Source organism: Malania oleifera, chromosome 5 (assembly GCF_029873635.1).
Source record: "Malania oleifera isolate guangnan ecotype guangnan chromosome 5, ASM2987363v1, whole genome shotgun sequence".
In the NCBI taxonomy this organism is placed as follows: domain Eukaryota; kingdom Viridiplantae; phylum Streptophyta; class Magnoliopsida; order Santalales; family Ximeniaceae; genus Malania; species Malania oleifera.
The window spans coordinates 57,784,644-57,805,116 of record NC_080421.1 but is presented as its reverse complement, the minus strand read 5'-3'; the positions used below and the strand labels follow the sequence as shown (position 1 = coordinate 57,805,116).

The 20,473-nt window shown below is 37.3% G+C and overlaps 1 protein-coding gene across 5 annotated transcripts in view; it reads left to right on the top strand.

Annotated features, from left to right (window-relative positions):
• Positions 1-20,473, top strand: part of LOC131156378 (uncharacterized) — a 129,523-nt gene that overhangs the window by 62,772 nt on the left and 46,278 nt on the right. For all 5 annotated transcript variants that reach the window (XM_058110013.1, XM_058110012.1, XM_058110015.1 and 2 more), the window contains 2 exons: positions 7,667-7,767; positions 17,913-18,026. In XM_058110013.1, coding sequence (XP_057965996.1) covers positions 7,667-7,767; positions 17,913-18,026 — 215 coding nt within the window. The remainder of the gene's footprint in view (positions 1-7,666; positions 7,768-17,912; positions 18,027-20,473) is intronic.

Sequence of the window (20,473 nt, the reverse complement as noted above, 5' to 3'; positions counted from 1 at the left end):
GTGGCCTTGAGTTTTGTATATTATATATAGACTTTACAAGAATGCTATACATGGAAAGTAAATAAGTTCTAGCATGATTCTAGCCCTATACATGTAAACTATAATCTGTCAAGCCCTGCACATGTAAACTATAATCTCTCAAAATATATATGCTAATTGTACAAAATAATGAATGGAGAAATAGGGAAATAATTGGGGGCTGAAATAAGGAAAGAAATCTTTTGCTGTTTGCTGTTCCGTTGACAGCCCCCCTCAAATTGATGTGGGTTGATCAACAAGCTTCAATTTGCTACTTAGGAAGCAATGTTGATGACGAGTGAGAGCCTTGGTGAAGATATGAGCTATTTGTAGTTCAATGGAAATATGTGGAAGAGTGATAACGTGAGCTTCAAATGCTTCATGAATAGAGTGACAATCGACTTCAATATGCTTCGTGCGCTCATGATAGATAGGATTGGCCGTGATCTGGATAGCACTCGTATCATCCACATGTAGAGGTGTAGGATCGGTCTCAGAAAAATCTAGCTCAGCAAGCAAACCTCGAAGCCAAATAATTTCAGAACAAGCAAGAGACATCGCCCGGTATTCAAATTCTATCGATGACTTAGAAACTCTGTCTTACTCTTCCAAGAGATCAATGCATCACTTAAGAACACACACCAACTAGTGATGGGGCGACGTGTATCCGCACAACCAGCCCAATCAACATCGCTATAATCAGCAAGGCGAGTAGAATTGCCTGCAGGGAAGAATAAATCACGGGCAGAAGTGCCCTGAACGTAGCGTATGATCCTACGGACAACAGCCAAATGAAGATGACGAGGAGTCTAAAGAAACTAGCTGACTTGTTGTATAACAAAAGAAATGTCCGGTCTAGTAATGGTGAGATAGACAAGACTACCCACCACCTTCTGGTATAAATTGGGATCAACAAGTAAGTCACCCTCCTCTTTGCGAAGCTTGACATTTAATTCCATGGGAGGATCAACAGAAGTACCCTCCTGAAGGCCAGCTGTAGCCACCAAGTCACTAGCATACTTATGTTGATTGAGTGAAATATCAGAGGGACTACGATTCACCTCAAGACCAAGAAAATATGTGAGAGACCCAAGATCTTTCATATGAAAGGACTCTAAGAGATGAGTCTTGAGCTAAGCAAGTAAAGCCGATTCGGAACCAGTAATCACAATATCATCAACATAAACCAAAAGAACAACAATACCCATGTTTGATTTTTGAAGAAATAATGAAGTGTCATTCTTGCTTTGCTTGAATGAAAATTGCAATAAAGTGATGCGGAATTTATCAAACCAGGCCCTTGGAGCATGGTTTTAAATCGCAGTAGCGGTTAGCGTAACGTAACGATAACGGGTGTAACGGGAAGCGGGAGTAGTGGATGTTATATAGAGGGAAGCGGGTGTAACGGCCGTGAATTTTTTTGAAGCACACACAACCTTGTGCATATTAGCGTACTTGCATGTTTTAAACTTTTAGCCATTCTTAGAAAGAGTTTTAGTGTATTTTGGATCCTTTAGTTCGAGTAACTAAGTTATTTGGTAAGGGCAACAAGTTTACATTTGTTTTAAACCGCCAATCATAGAAAATTACGTGTGTGCATATTTATACTTCTCATTGTTCTTATCTGTGATAAATTATTTTGTGTGCTAAATTAATTAATAAAAAAAAAAATCATTATACACTCCATTAATCTATTAAACACATAAGGCATACGAATGATATAACTATGAAATAGCTAGAAAAGAAAGAAGTTGAAAAATAAAGAACATAAATATCACATTACTAAGATTATAAAAAAAAAAAAAAAAAAAAAAAATTTCCTAACAAGTTAGCATCTTGAAATTGTTAATTAATGCATCTATTGTGAGTATTTAAAGAAATAATAAATTTTGTATCATTGTCATCCTCATTATAATCTTTTCCCCCTCTTGCCACTTGGTATATTGAGAATGATATATGAAAGAGAGAAAAAGTGAGAAGAAAAAATAAAAATTTTTTTTTTTTTTTTTTGGGTGTAACATTCCTGTAGCGGTTATGTAACGGTCGTAGCGGCCTTTACATAACTGTCGCGGTCCGTAACGGCCTCTACGGCCGTGATTTTTATTCCCACCGATTTTGCGGTATGTAACGGTATCGGTAACCCAAAAAATCGTTACGTAACGGCGTTACGTAACGGTCGCGGCCTTTATTTAAAACCATGCCTTGGAGCTTGTTTGAGACCATAAAGAGAGCAAGGAAGCTTACACACCTGTGAAGTCAATGAGGGAAACAAGCCCATTGGTGGCTTCATATAAATACACTCTTTAAGATCCTCATGAAGAAAAACATTCTTGACATCCATTTGATGTAGTGGCCAATCACTGGAAGCAGCAATAGCCAAAATTGTATGAACAGTAGTCATCTTAGCCACAGGAGCAAAGGTCTATTCATAATTGATACCATATTCCCGATTATTTCCAAGTGCAACAAGGCCAGCTTTGTAACGATCCAGACTTGCATAAGATTGGACCTTGACTGAGTAAACCCATTTACAACCCAGAGCAACAATGGTGGTAGGGCAAGGCTTAATGTCCCAGGTGTGATTGGCCTTTCGAGCGGCAATTTCTTCTTGCATAGCTTGTCGCCAACAATCATGCTTGGCAGCGTGTGAGTAGGATGTGGGAATATCTAAATTGGAAAATGCAATAGTAAGAGTTGAAACCGGATTGCCAGAAATGGAAAAGAGAAACCCATACCTATTCGGGGGTACAAACACTTGAGGAGAGCGGCGTACCAAAGGCTCTGGAGGTGCTGCAACTCACTGAATCTGGAGCGTGGTAGGATCAGATATCAGATGAGCCACCGGAAGAGACTGTGAGTGGGAGCGTCCCGTCTACACAATACTTGGTTTAAAACGAGAATTGATTTGATGAGGATCTGAGAACTGCTCCTTAAAGGAAGGGGTATCACAGTGGAAGAGGAGGGTACGGAAGACATAGGAAAGAAATGTTGATTTTCAAAGAAAATAACATTCCTAGAAATGCATGCACAATGTAATGTAGGATCATATCAAACAAATCCCTTTTGACACACATTATATCCCAAGAATGCACATGGAACAGATTGAGCATATAATTTATGTTGCTTATGAGGAGGTAAATGAACAAAACATTCACAACCAAAGGTACGAAGGTTATCGTAACTAGGTTGCTTAGAAAATAAGCGGAAATAGGGAGACTCCATGAGTAGGACTTGAGAAGGTGAACAATTAATCAAGTAAATAGCAGTTTTCAAAGCCTCAACCCAGAACAAGGATGGAATAGAGGATTCTTGCAAGAGAGTACGTACCATATCTAGGAGATGAAGATTTTTGCGTTCGGCTACTCCATTCTGTTGGGGAGTAACAAGACATGAACGTTGATGAATAATACCTTTAGAAGCCAAAAATGCCTAAAACTCAGTAGAAAAATATTCATCATCAAAATCTGTGCGTAATGAGAAGCAGAAAATTGATTGTCAACATACGCTAAAAACTCGGTGAAAGTACGAAAAACCTCAGATTTAGAGCGAATAAAGTAGATCCAATTAAATTTGCTATGATCATCAATGAAAGTCACATAGTATTTAAATTTTTCATGTGAACTAACCAGGGAAGGTCCCCAAACATCACTATGGATAAGATCAAAGCACTGAGAAGCTCTACTAGCATGCAAAGGGAAGGGAAGAGTTTTGCTTTTACTAAGTTTGCAAGAAGCACACTCAAGAGATAAAGAAGAACATTCTTTATTACCAAGTAAACCAGAGTTGAATACATGAGGTAAGATCTGAGTATTGGGATGGCCTAAACGACGATGCCACACCATACTAAGATCTGAAACATTATTACAAGAGACTGAATAGAAGAAACTGGAGAAAGTGCTGGAACATGCAAAAGTAGTGGAAACAAGCGCTCCACTTTAGGTCCCTTCAAGATCGGCTCCCTTGTTACTTGGTCCTGTAGAACACAACCATCACCAGAAAAATTAACAGCACAATTGTTATCAACTAATTGACCAACAAAAATAAGATTTTTGGAAAGTTGAGGAGCAACATCAGTGAACATAGAAGAGGCATCTCCGACAGCAACTATTGGCAAAGAACTGCCATTGGCAGTCTGAATAGCAGATTTACATGCGTAAGGCCGAACATGACTCAGAGTAGTGGAATTATTCTTCGTGTGATTAGAGGCACCCGAGTCCACATACCAGAGTTTAGTAAAATTGTTACCTTGGAGCCTTATTGTTGATAATGCCGAAATTAACATCTGTTGCACCATTTTGGGTGTGCAGTAATTCGCTGTAGGAGGTGCAAGAACAGAGGAGTCATGTGAAGAAGAGCCAGGGGCCGCAAAAGTCACTGTGGGGGCTACAATAACAGAAATCTGTAATGCTTGGGCCTGACGATTTTGCAGGCGGATACGAGAGTCTTTGATAATGTGACCCTTCTTCTTGCAATAAGAGTAGTGTTTCTTGGAACAATTAGCAGTGATATGCCCAAATTTTGGCAACAAAAACACAGCAAAGTGCTAGAATGCGCAGGTGGTTCTCGTTGTTGAGCAGCATAAGCCACAGGGATGGACCCTGAACTATCATGAGATTTTGATAGAGTAACTTGAGTACTAAGCCATTGTTCTTCATGAAGTAACTCACCAAAACAAACATCAAGAGAAGGAATAGGAGAGCGATTTAACAGAGGAGAGAACAAATTCATACTCAAGGCAGAGTTTCGTAAGAAATTGATCACGACGACTAGTCTTGTGAAGAGGTTGAATAATGGGAAGAGGGGCAACGGGAACATCTACGGTAACCAGATCAGAATATTTGTTCCAAAGAGTTAGAAATGCCAAATAATAGTCTTGGATGAAATGATTGTCATGTTGAAAGATGGCAATCGCATGCTCTAACTGAAAATGATGGCTACCGTTATCTTGATGATATATTGCTTTTAAATAAGCCCACTTGGATAGAGCGGTGCGATAAGGTTGCAAGTTGGGGATAATATGTGGCTCAACCGACCCAAGAAGCCAAGACATAATCTGAGCATCAAGCACAACCCATGAAGGACAAGCTGCTGAATCCTTGGATTTATTAGGATTGGGTGCACAATCCGTGCCATCAATATGACCCCAAAGATCTTTTCCCTTCAGGAAAAGTTCAAATTGAAAAGCCCACGTTGAATAATTGTTGCCCGTAAACTTGGCACACACAAATGCAGAGTCCATGCTAAATAAAGGAGAAAATCGAGAAGCCAAAAAAAGAAAAAAGACTGCTGAAAAAAAAATTACTACCAGAAAATCGAGAAGCCAAAAAATAAATCTACGCAGGTACAAAGAAAACCTAGATCAACCTTCCTTCCCTAAAAAATAAATTTTGAACCAAGAAACCTGCTGTGCCGAGAATCACAAGGACAGAGAAGCACCAGAAATAGCAACAGAAAGAACCAAAATCAACCTTCATGCACTAAAATATAAATATTGAACCAAGAAACCTGCTGTACCGAGAATCACAAGGACAGAGAAGCACCAGAAACAGCAACAGAAAGTTGTTCCGATTGACCTGCCTGCACTAAAAATAAATTGCAAACCAAGAAACCTGTTGTGTCGAGAATCACAAGGACAGAGAAGCACCGGAACAGCAACATAAAGCTGTTCGGACAGCCATTCAGCCACAGAAATACCGAAAAAACAGAGAACCAAAAAAATTCCAGAAGAGAATAGACCCACAACAGCCACAGAAATGAGAGACACCTTGGAAACCGAGAAGACAAAAAAAAAAAAAAATTCGAGGGGAAAAAAAATAGCAGTCGGCAAGCTCTGATACCATGTCAAAGTATTGTGTGAATGGCCGAATGGTTTGGCCTTGAGTTCTATATATTATATATATTCTTTACAAGAATGTATACATGGAAAGTAAATAAGTTCTAGCATGATTCTAGCCCTGTACATGTAAACTATAATCTGTCAAGCCCTATACATGTAAACTATAATCTCTCAAAAAATATATGCTGACTGTACAAAATAATAAAGGGAGAAATAAGGAAATAATTGTGGGCTGAAATAAGGAAAGAAAACTTTTGCTGTTTGCTGTTTTGTTGACAAGTTACTGTGAGTAGTAGAAAGGGTAGGGGTAGACCTAAAATAACTTGTAATGAGATAGTAAAAATTTAATAGGCCTGAATTTGTCGAAGGAAATTATCCACAATCACATAAATTAGCGAAAAAGGATTCGTTTAGCCGGCCCCACCTAGTGGGGCTTAAGGCTTGGTTTGTTGTTTAAAACATGAAACATGTCATATTTTTCGTAATATTATCCTTTCTAATTTTTCTTGTGGCCCACTTGTGGTGGGAATTGGTGAAACTGACATCATGGTTTTCATTTATCTTGAAACTTGGGCAATAATTTAATGGAACCTGTTACGACTTGTTATACATTGTTGGTTCGCAACCTAACAACTTAACTTTTAGGTAAAATGGTAATCTAACATGGTATCAGACCCATGGTCGTTGGGAGGTTCTAGGTTCTAGTCTTCTTGCCCGCATTTAATTTTGCTAAAAATTTTTTTGTGTTCCCAATATGGCTGTTGTTCATTGTTTGTTTATTTCTCAAAGTGCAATCATACTGTACATGTGGTGGGGTGTTAAGGCTTGATTATACATTTGTGGCCCGCAACCCAACTACAAAGCCTTTAGGTAAAGTGGTAATCTAACATAACCAAACAAAAGTACATGTGAGTTGTTTTTAATGGATTTTATTTATTTATTTATTTTTTGTTTTTAAACGCTAGATGGAGTTGGGAATTTGAACAAGTATATGCTTGCCATGTAAACTCTGTGGCCAACTGTGGCACAATTAAATGCCATTTAACTCTTGGCTCTCTCATTTAGTTTTGTGTATGTTGGTATACATTTCACTAGCATGGGTAGCTTTTTTCAGCCTATATGTGTGTATGGATATAGTTTTATACTGTTAGGTATTCCTTCTTAATCTGTTCATGGCACAACGTCTATCGTATGACATTGTAATATAATGTTGTATAAATAGTGTGGCAAGTGATCTAATTTAAGGTCAAATTGTATGTTCTCGTTGAATAATTTAAAATGACCTTTTAAATGAGTTGAGAAGGACATTCTTATTAAATGTTAGTAAGTGGTGAACATGAAATTATGTTCTCTAATGAATGCTGCCTAACTGTTGTTCAAATGATCAAAATACTCATATAAATGATGAATTTTCAAAATGAACTATTCTGTATTTTGATCTGCTTGAAATATTTAAATATATGATGCTTGAACATGAAAGAAGTAGGTGGAAAACATAAATGTGGAGAACACATTGAGATAGTTAGGCTTGAGGTAATGCTTGCTTAGTATGACAATTGAAGTCTCTTATTTGGAGTCCAAGTGAAGTCAATTCTAGGTCCTTGAGCCATTTGAAATTAATCTCATGTCCTTTACTGTTGAACAAGCTTTATCGATTTAGGTGCATTAAAAAAATAATTATGATCACTTGTGCGGATTTATTTTCATGATAAACTGATAATTGATCTGTTTTGTGATTTTAACTCTGCTTTATTTAAACACATGATTAATTCATGTGGCACCTCTCACTAAATTTCCCCTTTTTTTTTGCAGCCTGCATTTCCATTGATGAAAATAGTGGTCGTTTGTTCCTTTCTGACAGCAATCATCATCGGATTATTGTGTTTGATGGCAGTGGAATGATTCTAGACTGTGTACGTGTAAAATGTTAACGAGTTAAATTCACTTGCCTAATCAATTTTATCTCCGTAAGTAGCTAATGTGCTGCTATTGCTATATGGAAAAGTGGACAGATCTTGTCATGGTTAATGTCGTGGTTATTATGTATGTTTGCTTGTGCCTGTATCAAGCACAAGCTTGAAAAAAAATGTTCAATGGCAGTAGCCGTATCTTGCTCACTTCAGTTCTCTTTGGCTCAGCCCTAGCTTTGCTGCTCTTTCAAATTTAGGACTTTTTTATTTTTCTCACTCCTATGAGGAATCAGTATCCACTGAAGATCACCAAAAGGGGGTGTTAACTGAGGACATGGTGTACATTTATCTAACGGGAATAATAAATAGCCAGTTGAGACTCCAAAGCTCCAATTCCTTTGGAAGATGCAACAAAAATGGTTAGCACTATCCATCTTTATTTTTTTCACTTAAAGCATCAATTAAGTAATATTCAATTAAACCATCTTCACATGTTCCCCATCAAATAGCATGCCTAGAAGCTTTTCAAGAAAACCACCCTTTTAGGGGGTTTTCATCTTGCACTCAATTCTCTAGTGGCATTTAGCAACACCATTATCTCTAAGCACTTCAGCAGCTTGTAGAAAGGCTTAACAAAGAATCTTCTTCCCTCTTGCTCCCTCAATGCATCCTATCCTCCAAAAACCTTATAATTCTCATTTCATAAAGCTTGATCACCAACTCTTCCACATGCCTTACCATCAAATCTTAAATCCCCCTGCAGACAGGAATAGACTACGCAAGTTAAGTTCATCAAAGCTGACAACCATTCATTTAGGTACACTTCAATGTCAAAATGATTGTGATACACCTCCTTTAGAGATTTAGCATGTCATCACCCCTCTAGAAGTGAGTTCTATAACTGTTTCTGACTGGAAAGACAATAAAACTTCTTGAAGCTTTCCCTCTTTCATGATGCACTTCCAAGGCCCCACCCTACAAGACCTTACTTGGAAGACCAACTTGTTTTCATTATCCCATTTTTGAACTTAGTGACTTTTCTCTATCCACAAGCCACCACAGCCAAGGCTTGATTGAATGTTCCCAACTTCCTCATGTCTAGTTCCACATATGTTACTGGTGAATGTACAACTTTCTATCCAGGAAGTGATATTCCTTTCTTCCCCTACTCCATACCAAAGAAAATCCTTTGCAAGTTTTCAAGCTTTCTCTTAGTATTTTCCATAATAAACTAGTAGTAGATGGATAGATTGTGAGTGTTCATGCAACCCGGTGACTCTGTGAGTCACTTGTTAAATCAATTCACCCGAGTCCTATATCCCTTTCGAAGCCAAAGATACATGTTTGGAATTTCCTTTCTTCCCTTACTCCATTTGACAAAAAATCCCTTTGCAAGTTTTTGAGCTTCTCTCCACAACTTTCAAAATAAAAAAAAAGTGGCTGGTAGTAAATGAATGGTTAGCAAGTGTACTAGTAAGAAAAGTTCACTCTCCTCTTTTGGTAAGTGTTGTTTGTTCCACCTTGTGTGTCACCTTTTAAAGCAATTCACCAGTCCTATGTTGCCGTAGCTTTCCAAGGGGATCCCTTTGGAAGCAAAAAATGTGTTTGGAGGAACACCCCCTTTATAGCTCAAAATTTTCTTGAAGACTTGTCACTTCCTAAAGCATGCCTCTTGAAATTTTAGTCATCTTAATTCTCAGGCCTCGATTCAAACACATTGGAATACACCTTACCCCAAACAATATAGTGAACATCATATGGGAAATGATAATCGTTTCTCACTTCTTTATACTCACATCAAACCCCTTAGGTAACTGCTGCTACTTTTCACTACTCGTGTAGCCAATTTGCTTAACACCATGGTCTTAAATTTCCGCAAAATTGTCAAAATTTCCGATTTCTATCACCATTGAAATTGAAATGGCAATCGATTTCTGAATTGCAAAATTTCCATTGAAATCTCAACGAATCATTTGAAATTTATCGAAATCTTGAAATTTTAATGAAACTTGTCAAAATTTTAACTATACGATGAAATTTCGTCAGAATTCATATGAGAAATTTAGGAGTGAAGTGAAATTTCTATCTTAATTTATTTGATCGAAACAAAAGATTATTACAAGTGTTTTTGAAATTATATGAAAAAATAAACTTACAATAACATTTTATTTAACCATTCATGTCTAAATTATGATTATTTGTATAATAAATAATATTTAAATGATTTATGAATTTCATTTGTATTAACTGAATATGTTTAATGTATATTATCTTACAAATATGTTTGATACACATACTATTGTACAAATTTTCCACCTCATAAAAAACATAGATGTATTTAATTTCTAATATATTAGTCCTAAAACTTATATTATTATGTTTGTTATCCATTTCTAAAGTTTCACAAAGAATTCCATGCTTTACTACTAATTTCCGTTATTTTTTCAAATCAAAATCAAAATTGACATCGAAATCGAAATTTTCGTCGAAGTTTCCGTACTTTTGGAGCTTTGAAATTTGAGTCGAAATCAAAATTTAAGACCTTGCTTAACACTTACCACGAAGATAAGCAGAAAGTGCGGGAGAGGGTCTCCTAGCCCTTAGCTCTTTTTCCGGAGTGAAAGTCTCTTTTTGAAGTGTGTACATTAACAACTGGAAGGTGAGATCTTTGGATAAAATCTGTCACAACTGCATGATATGGTTTGTGGAGGGATTCAAACAATATAGAATCAGTTTTGGTCAAAAACATGGTTTTATGAAGCTTCATGCATTGTCCGTGTGATCAGCACTGCTAGCCTTTGACTGGCGCATGAGTGTGCGTGATGGCAGCTCCTGCAATGGTATTTCAGGGGTTGGCAAATTGGTAGTGCCTGTGGGTGGATATGGTGTTTGTTTTTGCACGATATGAAGGGGTTTTGGTGCTGGTGAACTGGCAGTGACGTCTAGGGACTTTCTGGTGACTGCTGTGTTTCGGCTGCTGGTGGCTGGTTTTCAGGTGTATGGTGGTGCAAGTAGTTCTCCTATAATATAAGACATGAGGAGGATTTAGGGTTTTAGGCTTCAGTTTTCAGTTTGAAGGTGGCTGCGGAATTTATGGTCCAGGTCTCAGAACCATGATACCATGTTAAGACTTTCAGAATAAGGTGTAAATTGGAAGACCTACTCAGAATAATAGATCTCTCCCTCTATTATAATGACAATTTTACATAACTTGGCTTACTAACATAGCATTATTATATATATCCCCTCTTAAAAGACTTTCAGAGTATGGTGTAAATTGGAAGACCTACTCAGAATAATAGATCTCTCACTCTATTATAATGACAATTTTATTAACTTGTTAATATTATTTCCCCTCCTAAATGTCAGTAAGTTGGAGGTTTGTTGAATTTGCAGCAACTGGATATCTGTTCTTTTAGGGAAGGAACTAGCTACAAATTGGAGAAGGATCGTAATAATTCCACTGGAACAAATATCTCTGTTCATCTTGTCTTCTCATTGCTGATGTCTGCTCTAAGGGACGTGTTGCAGCCTTAGGAGAGTGCTGGTTCTTATGAAGCTTCATCTTTTGGTTCAGAAGATGATACGAGCAACTTGTGATTCTGAGAATGGTTTGTCAGCAGAATATGGTTTCTAAGGGGAGGAAATTTGTCGAATCTCCTAAAGTGTGGTTTTGATACTATTTCTAGTGACCATGTGCTTGGGGAAGATGTCTTTTGGCATGAATAGCAGCAAGCTGAGGGAAGTTGTCCTGAGAAGGTCTTTGATAATGCTCAGGTTGGTGATGACCGTTTTAAGAACACAAATAACCAGGTAAAAGATTTGACTATTAAGGGAACTTTGGCACTTCCTGTGTTCTTGAGCAAAATCAAAATAACTGTACCCTTGGTGATCCTATTGATCTTTGTGTGTGTGTGTGTGTTTGGGGGAGGGGGGTGATTAAGAGATAGGGAGGCTCTGAGAACTTCTAAATCTGAACAATGTACTCTTCCCATTCCTACTTGGTCTATTCCTGCAATTAAGACTTTATGCCAAAGGGAGGAGTTTAACAAGGGAGATGCTTCTATAATTTTTCATGAAACATTGGGTTTTGGTCTAGTTAAGAAGTATTGATTAGAGAATACTTGGATATTGTGCTTATTGACTAAATTAAGCTTAAAGGTTTTGATTCTCTCTTTCAGGGTTCAAATGGGGCATACTTATTATATGGGACACTTATTCCTTTTCCAAAGCTGATAGTCTTGTTGGGTTTGTCCCCCTTTTTGTCATGATATACATGAGAGATAGGGATTAATGGTGGTTTATGGGTGCACTCTAGACCCACTCTTAAGGCTTCCTTTTGGGATGAGTTATATGCTTTTTTTAGGTTTTGTTCCCTAGGTGGATCATAGGTGGTGGTTTAAATGTTGTAATGTTTGGAAAAAAACGGTGTGGGAGGGCTACTTCTAGTATGTGGAAATCTAATAGGTTTAGTACAGATTGTGGCTTTAGAGTTCTCCCTTCAGGTAACTCCCTCTACTCATGTTTTATGTTGCTCATTCACTAGACAGGTTTTCATTTTGTAGTGAGTGGGAGGATGAGTATTTGAATGTCTTCCAAATTGCTTCGTCTAGACCTATGTTTGATCATTTTCCTATTTTGCGGATTCTATCAAGGTTACTTAGGGCCCTACTCCTTTTCATTTTGAAAATATGTGGGTGGATCTTGATTCTTTTCATTCTTTGATTAGGAATTCTTGGAGGGAGGATTTGGAGAGGGGGTGGGAAGGCTTTTTGGTGACATTAGGATTAGGAAGGCCTGCATATTGGGTGAGTTGGATTACCTAGATAGGAAATAAGATTGTATTTCGGAGAGAGAGACGTTAATCAATTTTTGCTGAAGAGTTGAAACATTTGATTTTTAAGGAAGTGAGAAGTTGGAGATAGAAGAATAAATTTAAATGGGTTAAAAACGATGCTCATAATTCAAAATTTTTTCGTTAGGTAAAGGAAAGAGGAGATGAACTTGATCTTGGAATTGGATTTGGGTAGGGGTGAAGTCTTTGTGGATCCTTGTTTGATTTCTTATGAGGTCATTAATTTTTTCTCTAATTCTATATGGAGGAAGATGTTTGTAGACCTATGCTTGAGGGGTAGATTGGAATCCCACTTTTAGTGATCAGATGTCTTGGTTGGAGAGAGCATTTGAGGAGGAGAAAGTGAGGTTTAGTGTGTTTGGGATAGCTAGGGATAATGCTCTGGGTTCAAATGGGTTTAACCTGTATTTTTTGCAAGATTTTTGGGATGTGATTAATAGGGATTTGATAAAAGTTTTTAATGAATTCAATTGGGATTGGATTTTAAGTTAGGGCATTTAACCACATCATCACTTTGGTGTGTAAGAAGTGTAGATCTATCAAGATTGCAAATTTTTGACCTATTAGCTTAGTTTCTATTGTGTATAAGATTATTGTTGAAGTGCTAGCCAATAGGTTGAGTGCTGTGCTTGATAAGACTATTTCTAAGGCTTAAAATTTGTCCTTGTGGGGCATAGGTAGATTTCTTGGACAAAAATGTGTGAGAAAGGGGTTTGGGGAGAGGTGGCATTCTTGGATGAGGGGCTGCATGTATTTTCTTCATGGTTATAGTGAATGGTGAACCTAAATCTTGGTTAAGTGCATAGAGGGGCATTAGAGAAGGGGGTTCACTCTCCCTTCTTTTGTTTGTGTGTAGAAGTTGATGTTTTGAGCTGAATGATTGATAAGGTGGTGGAAACGGTTGGTGAAAGGTTTGGAAGGAAGGTCACCGCGCCGGGGGGGGGGGGGGGGGTGGGTGCGCGTATGTTACACCTAAGTCCATTGCCACAATTTTTTTCACTTTGGGCTGAGCCCCTCATGATTTTAAAACACGTCATGATAGGTGGAGGTCCAAAACCCACATATATAGTTAAGGCTCTTCACCTCCTTAAGCCATGTGGGACTCCTTTCCACCCCAATAACCTTAGTTTTGGGCTATCCCTTGCCCCCACAGGGCACATGCCTGTGGTTATCACCCACAATATTGGTGCATGCCACCCCCGACATGTGTCGTCACTACACACTCGATCTGGATCCAGTTTGATAGCATGCTGTAATGGTTGGGTCCACTGCCATGATATTGTTTACTTTGGGGCTAACCTCACAGTTTTAAAACACATCATTACAGGTGTAGGCCTTTATCCTCCCCGAGCAATGTGGGACTCCTCCCCACACCAAGAGTCACTGTTTTGAGATATGTTAGTGTAAAGGGTGTCAAAGCATTAAGATGGTTGGGAAGGTGCACTACTTTCTTTCAAGGGGTTGCATGATACTTATTCAGACTTGTCTTGCTAAATATCCTTTGTGTTACTTGTCTATTTCTATTCTTTTGGGGATTGTAAGCTTCGGAAAATTATGAGGGATATTTTTTGGGGTCTAGGGTCGGGTGGAACAAGGATCGTTTGTTTTGTTGGGATGTGGTGGGTAGGTCTAAAATGGAGAGGGCTTTGGGTCTTGGAAATTTTGTGTGTAAAAACACTGCCAGCTTGGCTAAATTTGGAAGGCTAAAGTTCCCCCAAAACTTAAAGCTTTTCTTTGGTTAGTTTTGCTTAATAGAGTTAACACCTATAATTTTTTTGCAGAGTACGAGACCTTTGAAGGCACTGTCTCCAGATGTATGCTTTGTATGCCTTAAAAATTCAGAAACAGATTCTCATTTGTTTTTGCACTGTGATTTTGTTTGGGAAGTGTGGAATAAGCTTTTTGGTCTATTGGGAGAAAGTTGGGCTGGCGGAGACGTGGTGGAGAACCTCTTGGCTATCTCTATTTCTGGTTTTGGTAGAAAAAAGGATGCTGTATTGTTATGGAGAGCTGCATTCTTCGCTGTGCTGTGGTTGAAAAGTAATGCATATTGTTAATCGTCCCAGCCGGGAGTATATAGAGTTAGAAGGGGGGGGGGGTGAATGGAGTCTTTTCGCGTAATCAAGATTTTCTCTACAACACAAAAGTCTTGACAAGATGCAAGAAATTATATCACAATATATGAAATTTAAATCATGCACAAGACAAAAGTAAAAAGTATATGGAGATAAAATCAACATTGGTATTTTTACGTGGTTCGACACCAAGCCTATGTCCATGCCTTAGCACCAAGCTAAGGATTCCACAATCCACTAAAATACTCCTTCATTGGCGGAGTAAGCCTTACAACTTAGGAACAGATCCCTACAAAACTAGCCGTTATTGGACCGTTGGGAGCAATTCCCAAAAAAAACTAGCTGTTTTTGCCCGTTAGCGTCATTCTCTCCATTGGGCTTGTCAACTAGTCCCCTGCACTCGTCGACCAGTGATACATTGCGACTTGTCAACTAGTGCCCTGCACTCGTCGATGAGTGTCCTGAATCAGAAAAAGTCATCAACATGAAAGTTGTGAGATTTTTTCTTAGCTTTCGAGGGACACCAAGATCGTCATTTTTGGACTTTTCTAGCAAAAGTTATGCCCCAAATACCGAAGGGTGTTCAAGACTCAATGTTGCACTATGTTAGTTGACGATTGCTCTGTTCTTCTTTATCAGAAAGCCTTTTTAAAGACTTAAAACATTCTTGAACAAAAGTATATAAAAGATATTAAGTTTATTAAAGATTAAAACTTGTCCAAGTGAGTTTCCCCTTGAATATAAGATATCTTGTTTGATAAAACACATTTGAAAGCTTGTTTTGATAACTTTAATGAAAATATGCTTGACTTCTTGAAGCTTTTGGACGTAAGACTCGTTTTGATAAAATCGAGACTAAGTATGAAGATGTTCAAAATACTAAGATGTTGAAAACACTTCCCTTTGAAAAACAACTCTGAGTTTAGGATTCTTTTGACAAACTCTTTGATTTAACTTTGAAAGCCATGTATGTTGAGTTGGTGACTTTAGGTGAAATCCTATAAACTCATGTGTCCTAGTATGCATGCATTTGCTCAACTCTTGCTCAGAAATTGTGAATGAAACAAAACTGCAAGAGTTACAAAATGTTGCTACCTCACACAACCCATATTACATATAATTCAACATAAAACTTCCTTTGGTTGTACTTGGGTCCATCCGAGTACATGACCTTTTGATCTTTCCTACTTCGATCGTCAACTTGGTCCAATCTTTGCCTTTGATCCAGTACTTCATGAATTCGTTACTGGAACCTGTACTAAGCATGATCTGCAAAGATTGGAAATACTAGGAACAACAAATAGGTTAATATCATCAAACATATAAACTATGATTATGTATCCCCCAGGGCTAACACATATATTTTTCTGGAAAAAAAGCTGAATATTTCTTTGTCATGGGATAAGATTCATTACTTGGTTTCACTTCAGTATGCTGATCCTGGGTGCTTCCAAGGAGTGTGCTTTGCTGATATCTGACAGGATTGGTTCTTCTTGTTTGTTTGATTGATGTTTTTTATTTTTTTCCTTATTTTTGTTTTCCCTATTTTGTTTAGGAGGATTTCTCACTCTCTGTTCTGTACATTATTCCTTTTTAATGAAAATTTCTTCTTTTGGTATAAGAAAAACATAGGAACAAGGCATACTGATAGTACTGAATAACTTAAGTAACTAGTAACAGTAAGTTTTTATATACTAACCAGTTTAACCGGTCTTACATGGTGGCTTTACCAGACTGGTCTGATTTTAAAACCACGGTGAAACTTAAGCACAAAATTTTAGAGAATTCATTAAATAACATCAGAGTAGAAATACAGGTTTAAGCATTTCCTTGGTATGATTCTGGTTGGCTTGTGGAAGAAATTTTAAAACCTTGCTTGTATTATATAGGATTGTATCATGGGTGGGGAATATTTTTTTGAAATTCAGTAATGTTTCATGATCATGTGACATGATGTAGGTAATGCTCTTGCCTACTACTCCTTGTTGGAGCAGTCACTTTTATTTTAAAATCTCTTCATTTAATTGGCATATTTTCCAGTGAGTTCATTGGGGATTTTTTTTTGGTGCTTGGATTCCTTTTTGTACAAATGTGATTTGCTCTTTTTGGTTTGTCTGCGGAAATTTGTGCTTTTTTATGTGCGTAAGTGCACTTCTGCATGTGTGTGCTTTGGTATGCGCATATTTGTGCTTGAATTTGTGAATTGTGAGTCTAGGAAGGCAGAAAGTGTTTGTGGGAATTAGCTTGTGTTGCTTTTATTTCTGTATCCACTTTTCTGAAACCCAAGCATATGAAACATGCTTGGCAGCATGTGGTTCTGTTTCCAAAATATGAAAGCATCCTTAAGAAACTTCACAATAATGTTTAAGGTTTTTGTGGAAATGGAAACAAACCATTTTAAACACAAATCAGAACATTGAAATGATAAAATGTGAAGTAACTTGTTCTTAATGCATCATAGTTATTGTTCATATGATTCTATTGACAGGCTTGTCTGGTTTTCTGCAACAAATAAAATACGACATTAAACAGTTGCGCATGTTTGCCTTTTTGAAGTCCCTTCTCATTTGTTCGTGATTTCCATCCTGATCTAATGATATAACATTTTGGAGCCTTTGACATAAATCTTACATTGTGCCACTGTTTCTTTTGTGGTGAGTGATATCCTCGATTTTTGTCTTAGAAGAAAAGATATTTCTTCTCTATAATGCATTATATGTATAGAGTATTTTCATCCTTGGTGACTAGGTTATGCTCATCATGCAGTGAAATGAATTACATTTTACCTTGAGTTTGATTTCACTGCTTGTGTTTGTGTTTGTATGTTAAGGACAGTACCGGATTATTTTCCATTAACTTCCATGGAACTGGGCCTACCACAAGCTGTTAATTGGTGTTTTATGTTAAAATTTCAGCATACTCTTCTCAAATTTTGTTTTTCCCAAATTTGTGGTTCAGACTTGGCACAGCAGTAAGGTTACTCCATTGTATTTTAGGCATTGTGGGTTCGGGTCATAGAAATAGCGTCGCCACATGCCTGGGATAAGGCCACGTAGATCCGAGACTCCCCAGGCAGCATTTTGGCAGGAGATTGTGCATATGACTGCCTTATATTTATTTAACCATAATTTACTATATTATTTATAGGTTTTTAAATGATAACGAGGTCAGGAGGAGGCTGAAATTTTGACACCCTCATTTTTAAATATATATTTCAGATTGGTTCATCCCCAGGATTTGAGGATGGAAGTTTCGAATCTGCCAAGTTTGTGCGTCCTGCAGCTTCCTTTTATCATGATACTGAAGATTGCCTTTATGTTGTGGACTCGGAGGTATGCATTTGGAATCAGTTATTCAGTCATTTATATTATGATTAGTTTTTAGCTTGTTTTTGTGTATGATTTCTTTGTATGGAATTGCATGATCATCCTGAAATGACTAGCTTCTTGAGAAATCATTTTGAATATATCTTTTGTAATGCTAATTTCGTTATGCTAAGACAGCTGTCTCTGTGTGTATTGGATGTATTTACTAGCTGCAATAGGACCCTTTTGATTTCCATGTTTCTAGATATTGGCACTGATTATTTGAGGCTGCTGGGTTGGATGCTGCTTTCTGTAACTTCACATGCTTGACTTGCTCTGTCAACCATGAAGCTGACTGCCCAAATTCTTTTTCGCATCTCAGATGTAAATTTCAACTATTATTATACACTATCAACAAACTAACCAGAAATGAACTTCAAATGATGACCAGAGTTGGCTGTTGAAAAAGGAGATATGCGTAGGATCTAAAAGTTGTATGGAAAATATTAATATGAGGAAGGATGGTATTTGGGGGGGGGGGGGGGGGATTGGGAATCCAATCTAATAAAGGCTAAAAGGTTCATATACTCGTTGAAAAGTGGTTCAGATGGTTGTGGAAATGAGGAATTGATTTGAAGAGAAGCGAGAGCATTTTGGTTGGACAGTGCCAAAGTTCTTAAGGAGAGACAATTTATGTATTGTGTAAGATGCCAAATGTAAGTAGAAGAATAATGGGTGGTTGTATCAGATAATGATAGTGACGTCACTGACATAATATGAGGGGCTGCTTTTGGATGAGATTTGGAACAATGGGTATGGTGTTGACTCATCTGATTGGAGGGGAGTTCTGAGGATGATGGATTGGTTAATAAGCAACAGTATATGTGGCCCTGCATACCTATGGAGGAGATTTCTGGGAAGGATTTTGAAGCTCAGCAATTAATGGATAAGATGGCTTCACAGCTGTCTGATCCTGAAGGAAGCCAAGTGTGATTTGATGTTGGTAAAAGTAGGGTGAAGAAGGACCAGAGGAAGCTAGCTAATTTGAAGTGCTCAGTGAATTATGATGAAAAATATAAAAAAGTGGTTTTCTTGGTTAATTTTGTTAGTTTTTGTTTTGATTTTTATTTTTTCTCTCGCCTTTTATTTTATTTATTAGTTTTTGGAGGACTTCCTGTCCTTGCTAGGTTGTAATTTATATTTTCTCTCTCTAGTACATTTCATTTATTATCAATTTGTTTTTACTCTTATAATGCCAATTAAATCCCTTCTGGATGACGAATGCTTCTTTTACTACCCAGATGTTCCACTTTTTTATGCCTGAATCATTCTTTGATGTGTTATTACTTTGAAATTTTTTGCTGAAGTTATGATTAATATTCGTGGCCTATATTTTCCACTCTTTTTTTTGCATTTAAATATGAAGTTCTGTAGCATTCATAGTGCCATAAATTCCTGGATCTTTCTTTTTCCTTTTTCTTTTTTTTCCCTTGCCTGCTCTATTTATCAGTTGATTGAAGGTCAATGGTTGCTTCCATGGAGTAGCATTAACATACTCAAGTGCAAAAAATGAAAGCATGAGGTAAAAAGATTGTATGAAGTGAAAAACAATGTGAAATATCTGTAAGTGAGTGGAATGGAAAATGAGTGGAAATTTGAATACCTACTTCTTACTGCAGACTACCTGAAAAAGTACATTGAAGTTTTGAGTTATGTGTGACAAGCATGAGACTAGAGTCCATTCAGTATGCACAAGAAGATTGATTATGCATTTGAATTGTTGCCTCTGTAAATGTTGAATTCTCCTCATTTTGAAATATGTTGAAAATGTTGTAATCCTGATGCTATTCCTATCTGTTGTTCTCTGACAACTGCTTACCAGAAGCCAATTTGTTAATACATGCATAACTAAAACATTTTTAGTCAAAATTCCCTACTACATGCCCTCAGCACTCTGCTCACTTTCCTTAAAAATAAGGGAGTTCAGGGTGATTTCCAAAGCTTTCTCCCCCTTTTTAAGGTTCTTCTTGATGTTGAGGGTTTCTCCTTTGGCTGACATGGGATATTTTCTATTTTTCATGCAACATTTGCTCACACATTCACATTGATGCCGTTTTGTTTGAGAAATAATATTATTGAAAATTTTGATAGTTTCATTGAAATAAAAAACCACGCCTGTTTGGATTGGATAGCTAAAATGGTGGCATTTGTACCGGTTGCTTGCATAAATGAAAGCCAAAACATTTCTTCCTTATGCAAATTTGTAAAGAATGTTACTTCCATTTCATATTGTTGTGTAGATCTCCTGTCACTTTTAACCTTCTTATGGTTTTAATGCATACATAGTGCTTTTACTGTGTAAGATATTTTTTTTTTATTTAAAAGAAAATGGGCATTCTATATTTAATTAAAATTTTCTTACAAATCAAAGGGAGAAGAAAAGTGGGGAGGCGCACTTATGTAGGGTGAATATG